At 45.9% G+C, this 21,093-nt stretch overlaps 1 protein-coding gene across 1 annotated transcript in view; it reads right to left on the minus strand.

Annotated features, from left to right (window-relative positions):
- LOC135386030 (atrial natriuretic peptide receptor 1-like) overlaps positions 1-21,093 on the minus strand; it is a 378,177-nt gene that overhangs the window by 34,499 nt on the left and 322,585 nt on the right. Inside the window, exon 11 of the mRNA XM_064615739.1 lies at positions 8,980-9,084. Coding sequence (XP_064471809.1) covers positions 8,980-9,084 — 105 coding nt within the window. The remainder of the gene's footprint in view (positions 1-8,979; positions 9,085-21,093) is intronic.

The following is a 21,093-nucleotide window of genomic DNA, read 5'->3' on the forward strand; positions in this document are numbered from 1 at the left end:
AGTACAGTAAAGGATGATCGTCTGTGAACTGCATGGTTCTCTATCGAGGGAGTAAGATGTAGGAACGAGGAGCAAGCCGTCGCCGGAACCTGGCATTACCTCTCACATGTGATACACTAATTAGCATAGATAGAGAAGTTACCCGTCAAAGAGAACTCGTTACGAGTTAAGTTACCGTATGAAAAACGCAACTAAGATAATATCCAAGTTCTTCAGCCTGAAATGTAACCTGCAGTTTCTTAGAAAAAAGAACGAGTTACTTCCAAGTTACTTCGGACACAAAATAGCATTACACAGCTGCTGGGCATGTGAGCAGTTGAGTTCAACGTTCAGCTGCCTGCGGAGGAGTGCGACACGCTTCGATCGTTTTCGTTTATGCCTAACAATACGAACGCTTTGCATCTTAGTCCCTGTGGGTGCACAATGGTTCAGCTTCATTTCAATGGCAGCGGCTCTTACTTCCTGAGTAGAATACAATCATTGATTAAATATCACGTTTTATGGCCTAAAATGCCTTGAAAGAACCGGAGAGAAAGCAAGAATATAAGTGTACGTGAGTGAAAAAAGAATTAAAAATAACTTGTAACTTAGTTTAAGTTACTTTGATAAAGTTACCTGAAAAAGAAACGAGTCCCTCTGAAAGTTACAACGGCGTAAAAGTACCGAGTTAAGTTACAAGTAGGGTTCCGGGTTTTATTTCTAGTTTTTACCGAATGATATTTTTCGGAGTTTATTGGTTTTTCGAAGAACGAAGTTTTTCGGAATGTATGGTTTACAGCTCAGTTAATATGCGAAATTTGGAGAAAACTTGACGGCGCACGCACGGTTGTGCAACGAAAACGCAACACTAAAGAGACATAGACTTAAGAATACATTTCGTGCTACGCACACTGAAGTGTTCCACAATTCGAAATGCACCCTTTCCGTAGGAAGTGACAGGGCGCTGACAAGCTGGTGCATGATGAGAGAGGCGGTACCCGAGACGGGTTGTGTTGTGTCGTCTCTCTCCCTCCCCGTCTCGGGTACCGCCTCTCACACCCTTTCCGTGTACTGTAGTCACCGGTATAGCAGTGCTTACATACGACAAACTCTACATTGAGATCTCTGGACGATGCGAACTCCTCGAAATCAGAGTACTCCTTGACGTAGTCTCAGTGCAGCTTTCTTTTGCGTCCCATCTTCCCGTCAGCACTGCAACTATAGTTGCCGTATGACCTCGGTTCGATGCTCATTTTAGTTCTTAGGTCAATGTAGGACAACGAAATAGAGAAACATACTGGGGAAAAACCCGGGCTGTGAATCTTCAAATTGGCCGGTATGACCACGGAAGAAAACGCTAGGTCGCGGAGACCATTTGTTCCGGCGGGGACGGTCTCCGAGGACAGAAGAAACCCAGGACATAAAAGGAGGCCAAGAACAATAACACGGTTATCAGAAAAAAAAAGATAAAGAAACACCTGCCAAGAGGAGTTTTTCGGATTAATCCGAATTGTTTAAAATTTTACCGGGCTATGTGTTTTTCGGATTTTTTCGAATAAATCCAACAACCCGGGACTCTAATACAAGTCACTAACAAAAGAAACTTAGTTACAGTAGCGATTTACCTCGCACTCTGCTGATTAGTACAGCAGACGTAAACCGCTTCGAACCGATAAATATCGGTTCAAACCGTTATTTTGGCTGCGCTGAACCCGAACCCGAACCGAACCGATAACCTTGAACCGAAACTTGAACCGAACCCCAAAAAATAACGGTTCCGAGCCCTGGTAAATGCTGGTAAACGCAAAGAGGCAAGTAGGAACAACAGGGAACAGGGTAAAAAGAACCGCGCCATACCTTGGATTTGCAAACGCAAGAGTCCAATCGCTGCACATTTTATGTAGCAACTGCTGGAGCATTTGGAGCAGATATCCAAATTTATAGACATATTCATCTGAGAGGCATTCTCCCTCCGAACAACTTCTCTCTCTCTCTCGATTTCTTTTTGTGCCTATTCCTGTGTGTCTCTTGTTTTTTTTTATTATTTCTTGTTGCTTCGTTTTCAAATTGTTATTGCTTGTAACAAAATTTCCAATTCCTCTCATGGTCACCTTGAGTGGTCAACAAGAATATTTGCTAAACAACAGATGCTCCACAACACGAAGGCGACGAGAACATGTGCCTGCAATAAATAAACATGCTGAGAACAGCTGGTGCCCAGGGCACGTGTATGCTTTCCGTCCTGTCACTCTCGCAACGACTGCCGATCGAATCCGGATAGATATTGAGCTGGAAAAATCTCATTCGTAAGACTAAGACGGGCCTACGAGTGCAAGCTAAAACGGATAAAAAAGAAGAAGAACAATCAAACAAAGCAGCGTATACCGGAAAGGTTCACGAGAGAGACAATCTGACAACCCGGCTTAAGAAAGGCCGAATGTTCGACATATCATATTGACTGACGGGCGCGTGCGCGAATTGTGGGCAAATCCTATCGCGATGCTTTTCCAAAGCTGCTCCAGATTCGTCCTGATTGATCCATCAAAACATATAGGAGAACTTCGAGGTGAGTGTGGTATTTCTATTCTTATGGAAGTGTAACGCGCGGTCGAAATTTCAACACCGTGCAACAACTATCTACAGAAAAAAGAAAAGAAGAAAAAAAACATGCCGTGGAAAACGAATTCCCGAGGCGATATTCATGTGTCCCGATGTCCGAGTGATATCCACGGCACGTGCGTTCCATACAGCTCTGCCTGCAACATGACCTATCATATGCCTCAGAGCATCACGCTCCCAACCTGATAGATAATAGTGCTAGTTTCTGATATGTCGAGACGTGCGCAGTGTCACATCGGGAGACGCCTGTATCAAGGGCGATAAATAATACGACAAATTAACGCGTACCTTTCGCGCTATATCACCAGCAGCGATAGCGGTCGGGTCCACCTGAGACATGACAACGTGAGACTGTGGCGCCCTCTGTGAGGCGCGGGCGGAAGCACTTTAGCGCAGGCTCATCCCAACGTCAGAGCCGTATATTAAAAGGGAGTCTGGCCATTGGGAGGAGTCACAAAAAGAGGCTCGACCTGTCAATCACAGTTTCGCTCCTCTGATTGGTTTGCTTTTTACCAAGGGGGTCGCCATGACACCATACTGCCACCCAAAATGGCGACGAAAACAAACACAGTGAAGCGGGGATTTCGTGACAAAAAATTTTCACAGACTAACCTGATTTTACGCTGCAAATGTACATCCTACTATATATTTATCGGAAATCAGTTTCAACTTATGCTCATCCATCAATATCTAACTGAAAATAATACATTTTGTCGCCGGTGTTAGGCCTAGTGAACACGGCGATCACAATGAAATCATAACAAAAACGGCGCTGTGCTGTACAATCTTATTTTTAACAGCTGGATTTCATGGATATAAACATTCTTGCCTCTTATATTCCAACTATTCATGAAGATTTGTTTAAAAATCATACCGACAACAGAATGTGTCCCAGCAGGTGGTTCTGCCGGCAGCGGTACAACGACGGAAGCAGACGACAATTCCCGACGTGCCTTACGCTCCCTAGGTGGCGCTTATCAAATTTGCCACTACTTTTGCAGATTGCGAGAGGCATCCATTCAATCCCATCCAATCCACTTGCCACCCAAAATGGCGCTGCCCATGTTGGATAGGGGGGCAAATAGTGAGGATAGGCTGATTGATAGCGCCCCATATTTCAAGATTTCATTGGTCGGAAAGCTGAAAAAGTGGGTGGAGCTTCAGGTATAGGCATGACCCATTAATGGCCAGACTCCCTTTTAATATACGGCTCTGCCCTACGTGAGCCTGAGGCGCCCTCTGCAAGGCTAGGACGGAAGCGCTTTACTGGATGCTTCAGACCACCGTGCTTCAGACATCCTTCCGCCGATTCCAGGATCTCCCTCCGCTTTATACCTTCACTTTACAACTATCGCTGTAAAAGAAGCCCACTCGCACAATCATTGAGGAAATTCCTCAATGTCGTCCTCAGTGCCTTTGGCAGTGCTTTTCGCACGAGCAGCGTTAAGGACTGTAGCGCGTGCCCGGAGCGCTACAGAAGCCGCAGAGGACACCACTGAGAAATCTCCTCAACGTTCGTGCAAGGGGGCTACTGTTAGTCTGCTTCCTACCTAAGTTCAACCCATGTATACGTGAGTCTGAAAAATTAGATCTAGCCAGCAAAAGACACGGGTCATCTTAGGCGAAAGCAACGCTATAAACACGTAGACACTGCGGCAGGATCATTTGTATCCATGGTGTCCGACCAAAAGTGGCGTTGTAACAAGAAAAGAGTCCTAGGAATTAGCGAAGCGTACATCCCATCCCGGAAATGAACGCGGCGAGCTGGACCGTCTTTAATTGGTTTCTTTGTTCCAGGAGACAATGCTGAGTCGGTGAACGTGACCCGAAGAATGTTCATCTTCATTGTTCCGTCGCAGAGCTCCTTCAGCAAGGAATGTGTACCTTCAATATGTGCCCTGCTCGCGAGCCTTTTAATACAGGGCCACCACGGTAACGTAGAAAAAGTAAAAAGTTCCTTAATTTTTTTTAGAACTTCACTGTTGTATGAGATAACAACGTGCAGGCTTAAAAGTTTCTTGTCTTCTCTGTTTCTATTCTGTATTCTTCCGTTTTAGGATCTACTTGATATATTTGTTTTCATGCATGTTTGAGTTTTGCAGACAGAGAAATATAGAGAAGAGAGGGAATTTTGCAATTAAACTGTTTGTATGTTGACGCTGCGTAACTAGCTTTCGTATGTATCAATCCCTCAGCTGTCCTTTTTTTCAACAATCCAACAACTGTCTCCTTTGTAAAATGCATCTCTATATATAGCTAAGTAACTTAGCGTGCTCAACGATATTCCGCCCACCGTCATCCAGCTCAAATATCCGAAATACTGATAAGGAAATTTGTGATTTACCAATGTAATTCTTCGAATGTGTTCGTTTGCTGTGAATTGTACAAATAAAATATAATATCCCGGTTACAAAATAGGAAGATAACTTAGAACCCGTAATGCACCTTATGGTCAACAGTTGCACACTCCCATATTCCCTGAGCATCCGGAAGCCACAAGTTTGCTCCGATTGAAATTAATTAACAGAGATACTCAAGACAAGAAATCAAAATATTTTTTAAGTACACCATGGGAGTCATGATGTCACTGCACCTGCCCTCCGCCGCCTCCATCGAGGAGACGCAACAACTCCCTGGTCTAGAGATGAACCAACAGCCACAGCTCGTTCTATGAAAACACTGGCGACATTCAAACGCGTTTTTAATGCAGGCTGGAAACGTCAGGTGGCATCTTATAGCCGACGACTTTGTTGCGGAACCATTTTTGCACAACCCGCAATGTGTTCATAAGGAAGAGGTACGGTCGCCCCTCAGTTATCAGGTTCCCGCGGTCCGGCTTCGATGAGCGCTCGAGTGGCGGGCATCCAGAGAAGCGGTACCAAACTCGTTGAGGGGAGTCAGGTGATCTTTGCATACACGTGTACGAACAGACACAGACGAAAGACAACAAAATAAGAAAAACTGAGCACCATGGTAGATTTTTCTGCATGTGGTATTCCTCGGTAATCGCTTTTAGCAACGCCTGATTCCGGCGCTTAATTGACTCAACGCTATCCCTCGTTTGCTGGTAAGTATTTAATCTAATTTAGGAGTATGCCCGGATGCGACTGTTGATCGGAAAGGAGCGTATACCATCAGCGACGTTACACAGTGAAATATAAGACAGCGAAATCTCTTCCACGGCTTATGTTGACGAGCAAGTTTTGCCAGGGAAGGTTTAACCACGCAGGAGTTAATTCAGCCAGGTGCCTAGATTGATTGGCGTAAATAATGTGTTAAAGCACGGCAAACTTTTATTTCAGCCGTGTTCATTTGCAGCGTTAATATTTTCTCTCCCCACCCCCCACCCCACTTGTGCTGCAATAACATGTGTTCAGAATATATTTAATATACAATTCGGATACACCAAAGTGCGTCGCTCTAGCCATTACGATACCATAAGAGCAGCACTAATACAAATTCTAATACTAACAGATTATATGCATCCGTATGCAACATGGAGCGCATTACCGCCTTGTGTTTCCTTAGAGACTCGCATTCCTGTTGGATTGCCTCCCACAGGGCATCCGACCCAAGCAGCACAATGGACTGAAAATCGACTGCAATAGGGGTGGACAGTATGTGTCTTATCAAAGTTCTTTAGTTTCATGAGTCTGTTCAAGGCCTTCCGCATACCTGTCCACCCCTAATGCACTCCACTTTCAGTACATTGTGGTTCTTGGGGAACTTCCCCGCGTTACACACTTTCCCGGAAGCATCTTTTTCAAGAGTCCTGATACATTTCCATTGGGGTTCAAGTCAGCTATTCGGATATATTTAGCAACCGACGATTAGTTACCAAGAAAAGCGCCACAACGGGCATAGCGCGCAGTTCGATCCCCGACAAATGGCAATAATCTAATCTTCCATGTTACCCCTTTGGTGTGTGTCTGTTTGTGCAACGTGCGTGCGACAAACACGCAGCCATCGCTTCGACGAGCTTAATAGAGTTTCCCTCGTTGCCCGTCAGCCGAGCAGTTATCGGAGCCAGGCCACGGAAACGAGAGATTGGTTAGAAGTCAGGGCGACAGTAGACTGCGCTGGTGAGTGAAGTTCCGAGACTAACGCGATTTGCGCTGTATCGACTAGCCTTTCCCTTACAAGCTATTTAAGCATGTTGGGTATCCACTACGCGTTGCGAAAATGATATTACGCACGCGACTGTCACTTGCTATTCTCTTACAACGGAAAAACAAAAGAAGTTGATTAGAGTTAGTTACAAGAAAAAGCAAAATGTGGAGCTTTTAGTCACGACGGCGTGAGGCGATAGTGGGTCAGGCGGTACGAGGCAACGTTGTCATTAACAACAGAAGTTAAACTGAAGAAGGAAAGCAATTTACCTATCTTGTGGTCATATCAGAAATTTGCTCGTGGACAAGTGTTTCTGCTAAAATGTGCGTTGTAATTTTTCTGTGCCTGAAATGATAATCCCACGGGTGTTGTAATACGAACTAGTACCTTTTATTTTGCAGCACTGTTGGAGAAACAATAGCTAGCAACGTCAGAAGGCTTAGGCCAATTAATCTGCTTGTCGCCGCCTTGCGAACTCGCTGATTGCTTGGAATCGCGAGGCAGTTTTTTCCTTCCGCGTCCCAAAGTGCATGCATTTTCTTCGCTTACACAGCGGTTAATTGGCTTCTCGAGAGAAGCAAAACAGCTCAACCCTTTTATGCTTTGCAGGTTCCCCACGGGGCCCTGCGACTGCGTCTCAAAATATACATTCGGAAGAAGGAAACGCAAAAATAGTACCCGCGGTTTTATAAAAAGAAAAAAAGAAAGAAACGGAAATGGAAAATTATATTCAATGGCCCGATCATTTCCTCCTCGAAACGACTCAAAATCAATGTATCTATTCCCTTTCTATTATGTCGGTTTTCGTACGGCAAAAAAAAAAAAAAATCTTTCTGTATTAGGCTGCAAGTCTTGGATGAATCCCGCTTAGAAAATGATTAAAGTCAATTACGTGCCCATACTCTCCGCATTCGGTATCTTTTTCAAATCTTGTTTGAGCGTCTCGTTTTCTTTTTATTTTTATTTTTTTCAAATGAGATGCAAAATAGATTGGATTTTCTTAAACAGGTAATATTTCGACCGAAAATGTTAATCAGCTTTCAGATAATTTTTCGTTAGGTGGCTTCCAGAAATTTTCGTTGTTCTATTTTACGCATTTTTGCTGCATTTATCCGAAACATCGTAATTGCAAATGTCTATGGCATTCTGAGGTGTAGCTGAATTACTGTTAGACTGCCCAGTGATTCATTTAGTCAATATGCTCTGGCATACCAACTGACATAACAACCAGAAGGACAGTCATATAGATCTGAAGCACCCGACGTGAGTGGGATTTAAAAATGGCACACTCCCTTTGGTTCTGTGCTGCATTTGGTCATCTGCGGAAATGGTTTCCATTTGAAAGCGAATAGGAATTGCAAATTTTCTGAGAAAACGCTGGACTTTCACAGCAAGCGAAACGCGAACTCTTTCCATTTCCTTCTATTCTATCTCACACTATTTCCCTCTTTTCTCTCGAAGTGATACCGTTTCCTTTTAAAGATTTTTGGACGATACCCACGAACTTAAACAAATAATGAAACCTACATTTTCAATACGGCACTCATGGAGTTACGGGGGTCACGGTGGGGATTTTGCTTTCAGGAGTGTGAAAGCTCCACTAAAGTGGGGTGAAGTATAGTGCGGCTATTTGGGCCGAAGAACGTTCCAAGTCAATAGGCGATTCCGTACCCGATGGGTATGGCAGGCGTCGTGCCGTGTTAAGGTGCTAGTGAATCATGCACAGAATACTACAACAAGTTCTCTCATGGGAATATTTTATCTTATTACTACTACTCAAAAATTCAGAAATCTGTGAGTCAAGGCATTATGCTCGTGCTTGATTGAGGCTCTAGTTGAAAGAGCGTTCGTGGTTGTGCGTTTAGCGTGGTTCAGCGTTCTGCACCATATCTCGTGAGAGAGAAAAAAAGAGCTTTAAAAAAATCCCTTCAACAGAACTGCATGGCTCTTTTCTTCTATCATCCCCAAGAACTTTTGTTAAAAATGTATAGGAATTGGACTCAGTTATCACGTAAATGTTGGTGAGACTACTCTTTAACCGGTGTAGCAATTGCCTATGGACATTAGGTTCATTCGGATAACAATAGCGTTCTCTGTCATTGCAGGCCGTATGGAAGTCGTGCTCCAAGGTACCTGCATCCATAGATGTGAAATATCGGTGTCATACAGAATACGACAACGAGTCGGATTAGTCGGATCATCGCAGGATCAAGAAGCTCTCGTGCTCTTCAAACAAAGAGCGTGCGACAAACAATCTGACGATACACTTACCTGTAAGCTTCCCCTTGGACAATACTCTTTCACCAGGCAACAGTGAGGAGGTTCAATGCAAGCTCCGATAAATCGCACAATATGGTCGTGCTGCAAGTCTTTCATCTGAAAAGGATGCATTGGTACGCTACAGTCATATAAATCGAACGGGTCCGGTAAACACAATCAATAATACGAGTGAATCAGATTTCGGTGCGCATTCGCAGGTAATCTACAGACATCTTATGTGATATTTGAGTAAATAATCAATGCGGAATAAGATATTCTGCAGTGAATTCAATTCAAAGTAATACGATCACATCGCTGGCTCGACGGACCGAGAGTTCTCACCAACCTGTTTGACTTCGATTTGTGACAGATTTTTGAGGAGTTGGATTGAAAGGAGCGACTGAGGCAAACGAACGACATAATTGAATTGGATGGTCGCTGCTTCGGCGAGAGCGCGGAGTGTATCCTGGCAAGGAAAAATCTCTACGGTATCCAATATGCTCCACAACTGCAGAATTCCACGCTATATTTCATGCAGCCGCGATACAGGTTAAGGGCGTGCATCAACGAGGCAATCAACTTCACTGACTCAAGCATCGGAATCCACAAAAATAGGAACTTCGTGTGACGGCATACTGGCACTCTGCCTCAGAAGATTGTGTGCTGAACGAACATTCAGCGCGGTCTCTCGTGTTTTCGTTCGTGTTCGTCCTCTTAGGGCGTCCCGGCACTTGTGGGTTTAACGGTTTCTAAAAGACATCTCGTGGCGTAGAAATCTCCCAGGAGAACGGTACTGCTTCCCTGGTACGATACGCAGTGTCCCTGAAGGACACTGCGCACCCCGGAGGTGCCGTGAGACGCGCTAGAGACCACAACCTAATACGCTTCCTTCCTGAAAGGAGGCTCACTTTTGGAGACCTCGCTGATGCGCTAGACCGAGTGTTTTGACCTACGACAGCCCAAAGTAGCTTAGATTTGGACTTGGAGCACCGAGTAGCCATCGATCGATCTTAATCTCGTCTCATCTTCCATCCACAGTCGTGACGGTGCCCATAATCGTGAGGCCACCCGTCACCGCCGCCACAGTCGGATCAAAAGCTCGTCCTGTTAATTCAGTTGAATTAACGAAATGAAATTAACGCAAGTTGAATAAACGAAGAACGCGCGCCACTGCGAAGCGTCGCAAAAGGTCGCTCTTTCTACTGGCCGAGGTTAACGTCAATACCACGCGTTCACGAGAGACAGAGCACGTCCGCGGATTACATGCAAAGGGAGGACGGGCGGGTGGTGCAGCTGAAACGGGAGAAAGGAGACGTGAAGGCGAAGAGGAGATGAAAACTGACAGAGGAGGGAAGTGAGGTACGGAACAGCACGGCTCCAGCAAACACACACAAAAAAAAAGCAGGAAAGAAAAGAAAATAGCATTATACGTTAACAATAAACCACCAAGTCCTACGTTATTAATCGAATACTAAGGGAAGCTTCAACATAAAACCTCTTTCCTTGCTTCTGCTTCCTCCATGACGTAGATATGGCAAGTTGATTTTTTATTCTGTGTTAGCGCCGCGAAGCAACTGTGATTATGAGCGGCGTACATATGGAGAGAGGACAGCAGGAAGGCGTGGGGGACAGGGGGTTAGTATACACGTCCTGGGCCGACTTCATGGGGAACTGTGCCGGCATTCGTCTGAATAGTTTTCGGAAAACCCAGGGAAAACCTCAGACAGCACAGTCGGTGGTACGATGCGAACCCATGACCACCTCCCAGTCTTCAGCACGACCTTGGCTACCACCAACCAGCGCGACGCCTTAACCCGCTCGGCCATGTAACTTCTATACGGCAAGCGGGAAAGGATGAAAAGCAGGAAGCAGGAACTTGATAAGCTGTTTATTAGTAGGACACTGAAATTTAGACACTAATTCTTCTTCATTGCCCCCACTACCAGCCTTCCCGAACCGCACTCTCCTAGTCTCTTCGTGAGCTGGACTCTCGCCCCTTCTCCCTATCGAAATTGCTTGGTCCCTGGCCCAATCCAGCCCAGCAACGTTCTGCGCTGAAAGCTTTTTGACATTTCTGAACACCATCGAACTTCGATCGTTCTTTTGAAGGGGCTCGTTATTTTATTGCCCACATCCCCACCAGCAATTGGGTAGAGTATCGCCTCTGGTGATGAACCTCCCCACTCTCCGAAGTCCAAATAAAGTTGTTGTTGTTAGACACTAACGACGGACCACGACCAAAACGACGGAAATAGGCAGGCGTTTAGGCCGTCAAAATAGCAAAATAGGCAATGGAAACAAGAATGGGCATGACAATCTTGTACGCTCTTTTGCTTTGTTGGTGTTTCAGAATGCTCCTTTCGGGAAAGCTTGCTCGTTTAAAGGCTACGGTACTGTACAAGCTTTAATTTCTGGAACACGAATGCTAACTCGGCTAACCACGCTATATATTGGTAATATTTTGAGTTATCTGCCCTTGAAGATCTTGAAAGGCCAAGAAAGGCCAAATTATCGGATGAAATATGCATGAACCCCTTCTAACAAACAAAAGTAACGAAATGCAAAAATGACAAAAGGCGCGAACACGCAGAAACGAAGAGCAAAACGGTGCACTCAGCATTAGCCTGGAAGCATTAGCCTGGCACTCGCACTTGCACCCCTAAAAAGCTGTTATGGCATCTAAAAACGTTTGAAAAAGGCTACAATCCAACAAAGTCGATAGAAAAGCAGACAACCCCGAAAATGCCGCATTTAGGCGTTTATATGCTTCTTTTTATGTTTTATTTCAGTAGAGAATGGCAGTGCGGGTGAGAAGCTGCGATATGCAACTGATTACACCCGTACCCCAGAGAGGAAGGTGGAAGCACAGCAAGTTCATGATGGACCTAACAAGACGAATCAATAACAAGACAAAAGCCGTTAACAGTAAGACATTTACAGACAAATGCCTAAAAATCCGGGCCCTACACGCTTAGAAACGAGCTTCACCGCATAGCACGCTCCTAGCCAACATCATCTCTAATGATATCGTTATCTGTCCTTATTTATAGAAACCGGTAGGCGTACGCCTTTTTTGTGACACTTATGCTGTTCATAATTGTCACAAAAAAGGCGTACGCCTCGCGATTTCAACAAATCAGGGTAGATAACGACATCATTCTAGATGATGGTTGGCTATAGGAGCGTGCTATGCGGTGAAGTTCATTTTTAAGAGTGTATACTTCGCAAAGGCTGCCAACCAACGACAAGATGTGTTGCATGCCACTGTTAATTCTAAACACCTTTTTAGGTGTAATTCGCACATATCACAACTTACTCATTTATAGGTGTATATTAACATTGTTGATTTCAAAACACCTTTTAAGGTGCAATGTGGGCGTAATCGGGGTGTAATCGTTTCCATACTCCGCAATTACACCATCTATGAAAACAATGTTTCTCACCGCGGTGTAAAAATAGGTGTTGGAGCGAAATAACTCCGCTTAAAACTCCCTTTTAGGTGTAATTCGCACATACCATAACTTACTCCTCTATAGATGTATATTAACACCCATTGCGAGACCTACACTCTTAAATTTGATACACGCTCTTGGGTGTAATAGTATGATACCCCAAATGATTACTTTCTTTGTGTAAATCAACACCTTAAGATGGAAGTAAGTACACCCTCCAGGAGAGGGGCTAATTTAATAGCATCTGGGGTGTAACTGAATAATACCCTAACTGATTCCATTTTTGTTGTAAATCAACACCCTTAAACGATGGTGTAACGTGTGCAGCTTTGTTTCCATAGTGAGAGAGAGAAATACATGATGACGATGATGTCCATAGTGAGTGTATTATGCACATCAGCCAAAGTAGATGCATAACATGAAAATGCAATGCCTTGTGGACAAATATTCTCCCTATATGGCAATTCCGATTGGTGATTCTGAACGATCTGATATACCGATAAATATATAGGCGCTTAAATTTCCTGATTAATTTGAAACATCACAGAAATGGGATAACGAACCAAAAGCACACTTAGAAAGGCATTTCATTTCTAAGAGAAAACAGATAGTATACTATACATTGCTTGTCTTGTGTGTGTCGGCAAATTCAATAGCCCTGCTCGCCTTCCAGTCAAAATGGAGGGTGAGGTATCTAAGTTTAGTTTTATTATAGACACAAAACACAGAAGTGAGGAATTGCTTGGACTATCAACTCACATCAAGATAACGTCTGTGTTTCTTTTTGGATTTGGTATGAGGGATGATTAAGACCCAGCGTACACGGCATTCAAATTCCACGACAATGTTAAACATTTTGCTCAGTTGCACCCTTTTCACACCACAAATACACCCTCAAAATCGAGCTCTGCAACTATTACACCCATATAAAACCCTATCAACTTTTTTTGCCCAGAAGGGTGTACACCCTCCCAAAAATGGTGTAATTATACTCCTTTTTTGTGTACATCCTGGCTGGGTGCCATAACTTACTCCTTTCTGGGAGTAAGTGTACACCCTTGCCAACTATACACCCTACTAACAAATGTGTTTTCTGTGACAGATAGAAAACACAGAGTACACATGAACCTATTAGGCATTTTATTTACAATATCTGCGCTGAGAGGCAGTTCAGCTGTATGTGGCCAACCACGGCACCGATGAAAATCATGTCTCCATGAAGAGCGTGGAACTTGGTGGCAAATCTATTGTTACAGGCTGTGTCCTCACCTCACCGGGGACTGATGATGAACTCCCTGATTTTCTTGAGATCTTCGGAATATGTTCCGTTAATCACCGCATCCTCCTCATGGTTAGGAAACTTGTAACACTAGAATTCTGCCACCATTTTCATGCTTACTTGATTACGTGTCAGGTTTGCTCAAAGTGCACAAGAGAGACAACATGTATGTTATAAATCCACGACAGGCAACTTATTTAATTATCTTGTTTCTTCATGTTTGTATTTTTAAGTCCAGTTTCCAATTTTTCGTGATATCTAACGGAAGTTTGTATGTTTTGGAATTGAGGTACTGCATGAACCAGTGATCAGTAAACAAATTTCTCGCAACCGTATGTCCTTTTGTTGCATCACTGAGAAAGCAAAGGACAGCCATCATGAGCACTGGACTTTACGAGTACAGCAAACACGTTTTTACACCAGATGGTTCTAAATATGCTGGAAAGGGGGAGTTATTTTGCTCTAAACATATTTTACTCCCCCCAGATGAACACCATTGTTTCCACAGATGGTGTAATTGAGGAGTATAGACACGATTACACCCTGCTTGCGTCCAAATTGCACCTAAAAAGATATTTTGAAATTAACAGTATGCTCACTGTCAGCTCCTCCATTGAAGAATATGCAATACTCCTCCGCGCCCTTTTCGCCCGCCTTGCAAGTAACGACATCGTCATCAACACCGCCAAGAGCGAATTTGGCGTTTCCGAGCTCGACTTCCTTGGCCATCACATCACCAGCTCCGCGATTACTCCCTTGTCCGCCAAGGTGCAAGCCATCCGGGATTTTCCCCGTCTTTCTTCCATCTAGAAGCTCCACGAATTCTTGGGGATAATTTTTTATCGAGGCTTCGTTCCCGGCTGTGCCTCCATCCTGCAGCCGTTAGAATACTTCCTATCGGCTACCAACCGTCGCAACGGCCCTCTGGAGTGGTCATCCACGACCACCAATGTCCTTGAAGCGGCTAAACAAGTCCTGTCTTCCGCTACTCTGCTCGTTCATCCCATTCCTGACGCTTTGACCACCCTTATGTTGATGCATCCTCCACCGCAGTAGGGGCTGTGTTGCAACAGCAAGTTTCTGCCGGCTGGCTACCTCTATCTTTCTTCTCGCGCAAGTTGAAACACCGTGAGCAGTCCTAGAGCACATTTTCTTGGGATCTCCTGGCTGTCTTCCTGTCATCCATTGGATTACTCCAGACGCTTTAGTTCTTTCTTGTATTTTCATCCTTCCTTCATCTTCACATAATGTTCCACGTGCAATGGGTAGGGTACCGCACCACCGCAGTGAAACACCCCATCTCATCGTCATCATTTATTGTTGCTGTTGTTACTGGCCGTGAAGCAGTTTCGTCCCTTCCTCGAAGACCGGAAGTTTACTATATTCACCGACCATAAGCCACTATCTTATGCCTTCACTATAGATCTGCCGCTTCGTACGTTCCTCGGGAGATTCGTCACCACACCCTCATCTCCGAATTTTGCACCGACATCCGTCACACCAGCGGCTCAGCAAACACTGTTGCCGATACACTCAGCCGCGTCGCCTCTCTTACCACCATGTCTCCGCTGCATCTTGATGCCCTCGCCGCCTGCCAGTGTTCTGACGCCGAGTTGGCACACCTACGGCTCGACCCTCACTGCGGCTTACGTCTCGAAGATCTTACCCTTCTCTGCGCGTCCGGCACTGTCGTCTGCGACGTCTCCTTCGGTCGCCCACGCCCTTTTGTGCCGGCTTCTTTACGCCGCCAGATCTTCAAGGCACTGCACTCCTTCTCTCTTCCCGGCATCTATGCGACCCAGAAGCTGGACTGAAGCCGTTACGTCTGGCCCCGCATGGACGCTCCCATCAAGCTATGGACCCGATCTTGCCTGAGCCACCCGCGCGCTAAGATCCGGAGGCACACCTCCTCCCCCATGTCTTCCTTTCTTCCGCCCGATTCCCACTTCAACAAGGTTCATCTAGACCTCGTCGGTTCCTTACCTCTCTCCTTCGGCTGTCGATATAATACGTACTGTCATCTCCCGTTACACCCGGTGGTCTGAGGCAACGCCCCTCCCTCACTGCTCCCTCTGTGACCGCAACGTTTCTTTCCACGTGGGTGTCCTGTTTCGGCGTGCCGTCGTCCGTCACCACCAACCGAGGCCCTCAATTTGAGTCCTCCCTGTTCCCGGCCCTTACCACGCTCCTGGGCACTCGGCGCATACGCACGACAAAATACCACCCCGTTTCCAATGGCATGGTAGAGCGTTTTCATCGGCTCCTCAAGACCGCCCTGAAGGTACGTCCCACACCTTTTGCCTGGGCCGAGGCTTTGCCTCTTGCACTCCATGAGCCCCGCTCCGTCTACAAGCCCGAGCTTGTCTTCGGCACCACGCTCCGACACGCTACGATGAACTTCCCCCGTCTTCTCCCGTCGCCCTCCCCGGTGCTCAGTTGTCAGACGTCTCCGCTACATTTTTGCGTCCTGCGCCCGGTATCTCCGCGCCCGCATACCTCTCCGGCCATTTTCGTCCACCCCGACCTCAACACCTGCACCCACGTCTTCATCCGTGTCGATGTCGTCCGAAAACCCTCCAGGCCCCTACAATGGTCCGCAGCTGGTTTACAACCGCGCGCCCAAATTCTTTACCGTTTCCATCAACGGCCGTCACGACACCAGTTCACTTGGCACTCTGGAACCGGCCTATTTCGACTTCCCTTCTTCCGACTCTGATTTCCTAGCTCTTCACCCTTCCTCGCTCAGGCTTCCCAGCCTTCCCCTCAACGCCATCCCGGCCTGTGACCAATCGCTCTGTGACGTGGCCCTTTTGTCTGACCCGTTACCTCTCACCTCCTCCGTCGGCTTTCTAGAGGGGGGTGGGGAACTGTAGCGGCCTCATCGTCATCGACGCTCCCTGTTGAGCCGCCGCTCCCTTCGTGCGCATCACCCGCCGAGCGTAATAAATATTCCTGGCGTTCTTCTCGACTATGGAGGTTTCCGCTTCAGTTCCTTTACATTCATGCCAAGAAACGCGGGGGCATCAAGTGGGGCAAATGAGGACCCCTGATCTTTAACAGGAAGAGATACTTGAGCCGCTGTATACCTTGAAGTATTGTTTTGTCAGCGCTAACTTCGCTCTGCGACACAAGTAAGATAGACGCACATGTAGTTGAACGGAAATATTTAAAGATGAACTTCCATTCTATTAAATATTCTTGTATTCTAAAGAACGTCCACGAGATCGCGGTGCAGAGCATCGATTTCTTCCAGGTACTTGTGTCAACCAGGCTGATAAACATTTAATATTTTGCAATTGAGTCAATGGTACAGATAGAGATAATAAAACACCAGTTGACAAAGCACCGCTCGTTTTCTCGTAGACATTTAGACCGGCGTAGACATTTCTCACGGTCCTTCCTTAAAAGCATACGGTCAACTATGGTTCTTAAAACGCAATTTAAACCACGCTATCTGAGAAACCAAATTACCCGCTTATAAAACATAAATATTAGACCTTTTTAATTCCAACTCTAACTCCATATATGAGACCTCTTTTTTTGGGGGGGGGGGAGGGGGATAGCTTTATTGAAAAAAGAAAGGGAGGAAAGGTTAGTCAGGCGTTGGCTGACGTCCTATTCCTTAAAAAAAATAGAAGAATATGCTAACACTGTATGGGATGTGTCTATACCGCCAGGAATGTTTCTCGGACCGAGGCAGTTCAGAGAGAGATCGCCATTGTTTTATATTCAACAAGTATAGGCGACTTAGTTGTGTCTGTGACTTTTATGAAATAGCAGACCTAGAAACATTGAGGATGAAACGCAAGTTATAGCCAGGCTAAAAACTGTGTACCTTATGACATATAGAAAAATAATATTGAAATGGATATAATATTATCGCAAAAGTGGGGGTGGGGGTGGGTTCTCTTACTCCCTCTCTCTATTACAGAGTGGAACTGCTTACGGGACGATGTGGTCTCCTCTGAATCAGTGGACCAACTCATACCTAAACTGGCTTGTATCTACGGTCCTTGAGTGTTCCAGTTACCTTGCTTCTTAACTGTACCAGGCCTCCAGTCGGAAGCCAGTAGTATTACAAATAAATAAATAAATAAATAAATAAGAACACGATTGAATTAATAATATGCAGCACTGCTCGCGGTAAGCTTCAAATCGCTTAATATAAATCTCTCATTCAAAGTGCGAAGTTCCGAGGCCAAACCAGATCATTATGCGTGACATTGCGCCAATTATACGGACAGTAGTACTCGTAATGCCCGCAAATGCGGAGTTCAGGTTAGCAATCAGAGTAAATCATTACGCGCGAGCTACACATGCAAATAGTCGACTCCCACATGGACTAGCAGTCCGACTGCTTCAACGCGCAGTAGCGCTGTCTAAATTAAGCGACACGACGATCCAACGCTGCCTTCAAACGTTCTTCGACAAACTTCGACAAAACGGATAAACAATGCTAAGAATAGAACACAGGGCAATGTCTTGCACGCGAAATTGCAGGGATAGGTATAACAGGTATAAAACCCGTCGAGTTAAACTAACTTAAGCTAGAGTTCAGTTACCTAGGCAAAAGCGTCAGGTCGGGAGCAGTGAGTATTTCGAATTCATAATAGAACATTGCAGCCTTTTCTCTTCTTTTCTTTGCAGGCCCCAGTGAGAAATAAACTAACAGAGAGCAGCACAACCTAGCATGAATTTCTCCCGAAAGGAGATCCCTGTACCGTTTCCTTTTCTCCTCCAAGAGTCACCTGTGCGAATCTTTAAATGACCCGTCGTCGCTTCTATACTCTCCTCTCGAGCTACAAGAGAGTTTTAGTATTAAGCACGCAACCAGACAACGAGTTGTCACGGCGCATTGTGAAGTGACGACCATTTATAGGGTTTCCCAGTGGGGTACAGACGTTGGGGAAAATAGAAAGTTTTACTAGAGGGGTACACAAGCGCTTTAGGACCCTAAAGAAATAACGAGACCTCAGACGACTCCATAGATGAGGCGATGGTGTTCCTCTACACGAGTCCTGACTGGCGGTGATGGAATGTCCCAGCGGGCAGATGTCCGGGGCCTCATGCTAGGACGATGCCAGTAGAACTGACTAGCCAGCGCGGTATGGCGTGGCAGCAAGGCTATATGGTCGTCGTCCATGGGCCGCCACATCAGCCCCCTCCCCTATGCGGAGAGGTGCTTGCGGTTGAGGTTAAGTTGAAAAGAATGAACGACAACACGTGGACGACCGACAGCTGAGCGGATCCTGCGGCTTGAGTTCGTGGCAGCAGGCGCGGCAGCAGCAGGGTACCGAGCGTCGACGTTCGTTTGCGATATAGTGCGCTGTACGTCGTGCTGCTGCTGCGCCAGTAGACGTTTCGCACCGCGTCAGGTGGTAGCAGGACAATGGGGGCAGCGCGAGGCATTGCCACGAGCGTCTACCAAAAACCGTCTACGTCTGCCAAGGTGACGCATTTGCGGCATCAGGGCATAAGGCTCATCGACATACCGAGACCGACAGCGGAGCGCGATGCTCATTGAAGTGTCGCTGGTGATACGGGGTGTACCATCATGATGTACGTGGAGGTCTTAAGAGTCACCACACTGTGGTCTTAAGGGACCACAGCGTACCGCGACCGGTACGTGGCGTGCCGCGTCGGAAGAAGAGAGCGTAACCACCCGTTACGAGTCCCCGGTGGCTCACGAGGTGGGCCCTAGCACTAGAGGCATCGTCTGCTTACTGGCAGGTGCGCGGATCCTGATTCCCCATGACGGTAGTCGTTATGAAATTTAGGATGGTATTGGTTGGATTACGCCGAACATGGTGTTCTTTGTTCGGGTCACCAAAGGGAGAGGCGATGGTGTTCCTCTACGTAAATCCTGACTGGCGGTGATGGAACGTCCCAGCGGGCAGATGTTCGTGGTCTCACGCTAGGAGTGTGCCGATAGAATTGATGAGCTAATGCGGATGCGCGTGGCAGCAAGGCTACATTGTCGTCCTCAATGGGCTGCATTAAGAGTTTCACAGTAGGGAACGTTAGCGCTTTTCGTGCCTGAATAGAATAGAAGTCTACACCACGCATTGCACGGGACACTAGATGGGTTCTCGGCATGCGCACTGACGACCGCTTATTATCCTAGCGTCCCAAAGGGCTTGGATGCTTCATTTGAAAATTCGCTACTGTCTCTTTACGGCAGCAGAGAACTTCAGTGCCGTACTCTCAAACTTTATTCTTTATATTACACGCTATCCTATTCTGAAGCTTTATTAATCATCTGCTGTTCTTTCTTTTTTCTTTTTTTACCAGACGTTTTAACTATTTCAGCTTATCTGATATTACCTCGCGAATGAGGACGCGTATTTCAAAACTGCACACGTTTCAGCAACATCTGCAAAATTTATTACAACACTTTCTTTTATGTTTCCCCAACTGTGGAAGCGTCACATTTCAAACACGCATAAAGTGCAAAAACAGAAGGCTCAGCTGACTAGAAATACGATCCCACGAAAGTTCTTCGGAAAGTACACAACAGCAGTTGCACTGGGGAGTCAATATTTTCTGAAGAACATCAATCACTTCCTCCAGTTCATCTTCTCCGTCTCAGGCAATGCAACGTCATCTCAGAGTGCAAACAAACAGCAAATGCAGAGACGAAACATATAGGTAGGTATGAAATAAATTTTGCTTTCGTTCATTCTGTCTTTCTTTCCTGTCCTGTAACTTCTCCTTTGAACGATTTTTAATTTGATTATTTCTTTGTATGCTTTGTACCCCCTCCCCCCATAAAATCAAATTACGCGAACAAACATATTGAGGGGTATGTCGGTTGCAGCACACTGTTTGAATTACAAACCAACTTTAGTACACTGAGAGGAGGTACGTCCCAAGGTGCACAACACCTTGGCCCAATATTGAACCAATATTGGCAATGCCGGTCCAATATTGGGCCAATATCGCTGATATTGGTCCAATATTGGGCCAAGGTTGTTGGGCTGCTTGGGGTAATTGGTCTCCTCAACCACAAACCAGTGCCATTTTCGTGCCTTTTGTACGCGCACCCGTGGCAACGCAATAAGTACATTACTTGCAAGTTGCTTCAAAGGGACAGTCGCATCCGGAAACCCATCTGTAACTAATTTACTAATCTCCTTGGCTAATTTTTTTGTCCGAAAAAGTGCTCAAATCTTAAATTATTAATTTGAAATATCAGCGTTGCTTCCGCAGCTTCAGGGACTCCGGTGGTGCACAGGTCACTCCCTAACCGGAGGAGTGAGAGGAGAAAGGCGCCGTCCTGATGCCAGCACGGCCGCGTCGTTCCTTTTGTGAAAGAGACTATCGCATCCGGGAACGTATGTATGAGAGCGATACGGCAATGTTCGCCACCACTTCACAGTCAATTCGGCCAAGTTT

This window comes from Ornithodoros turicata, chromosome 2 (assembly GCF_037126465.1).
Source record: "Ornithodoros turicata isolate Travis chromosome 2, ASM3712646v1, whole genome shotgun sequence".
In the NCBI taxonomy this organism is placed as follows: Eukaryota; Metazoa; Arthropoda; class Arachnida; order Ixodida; family Argasidae; genus Ornithodoros; species Ornithodoros turicata.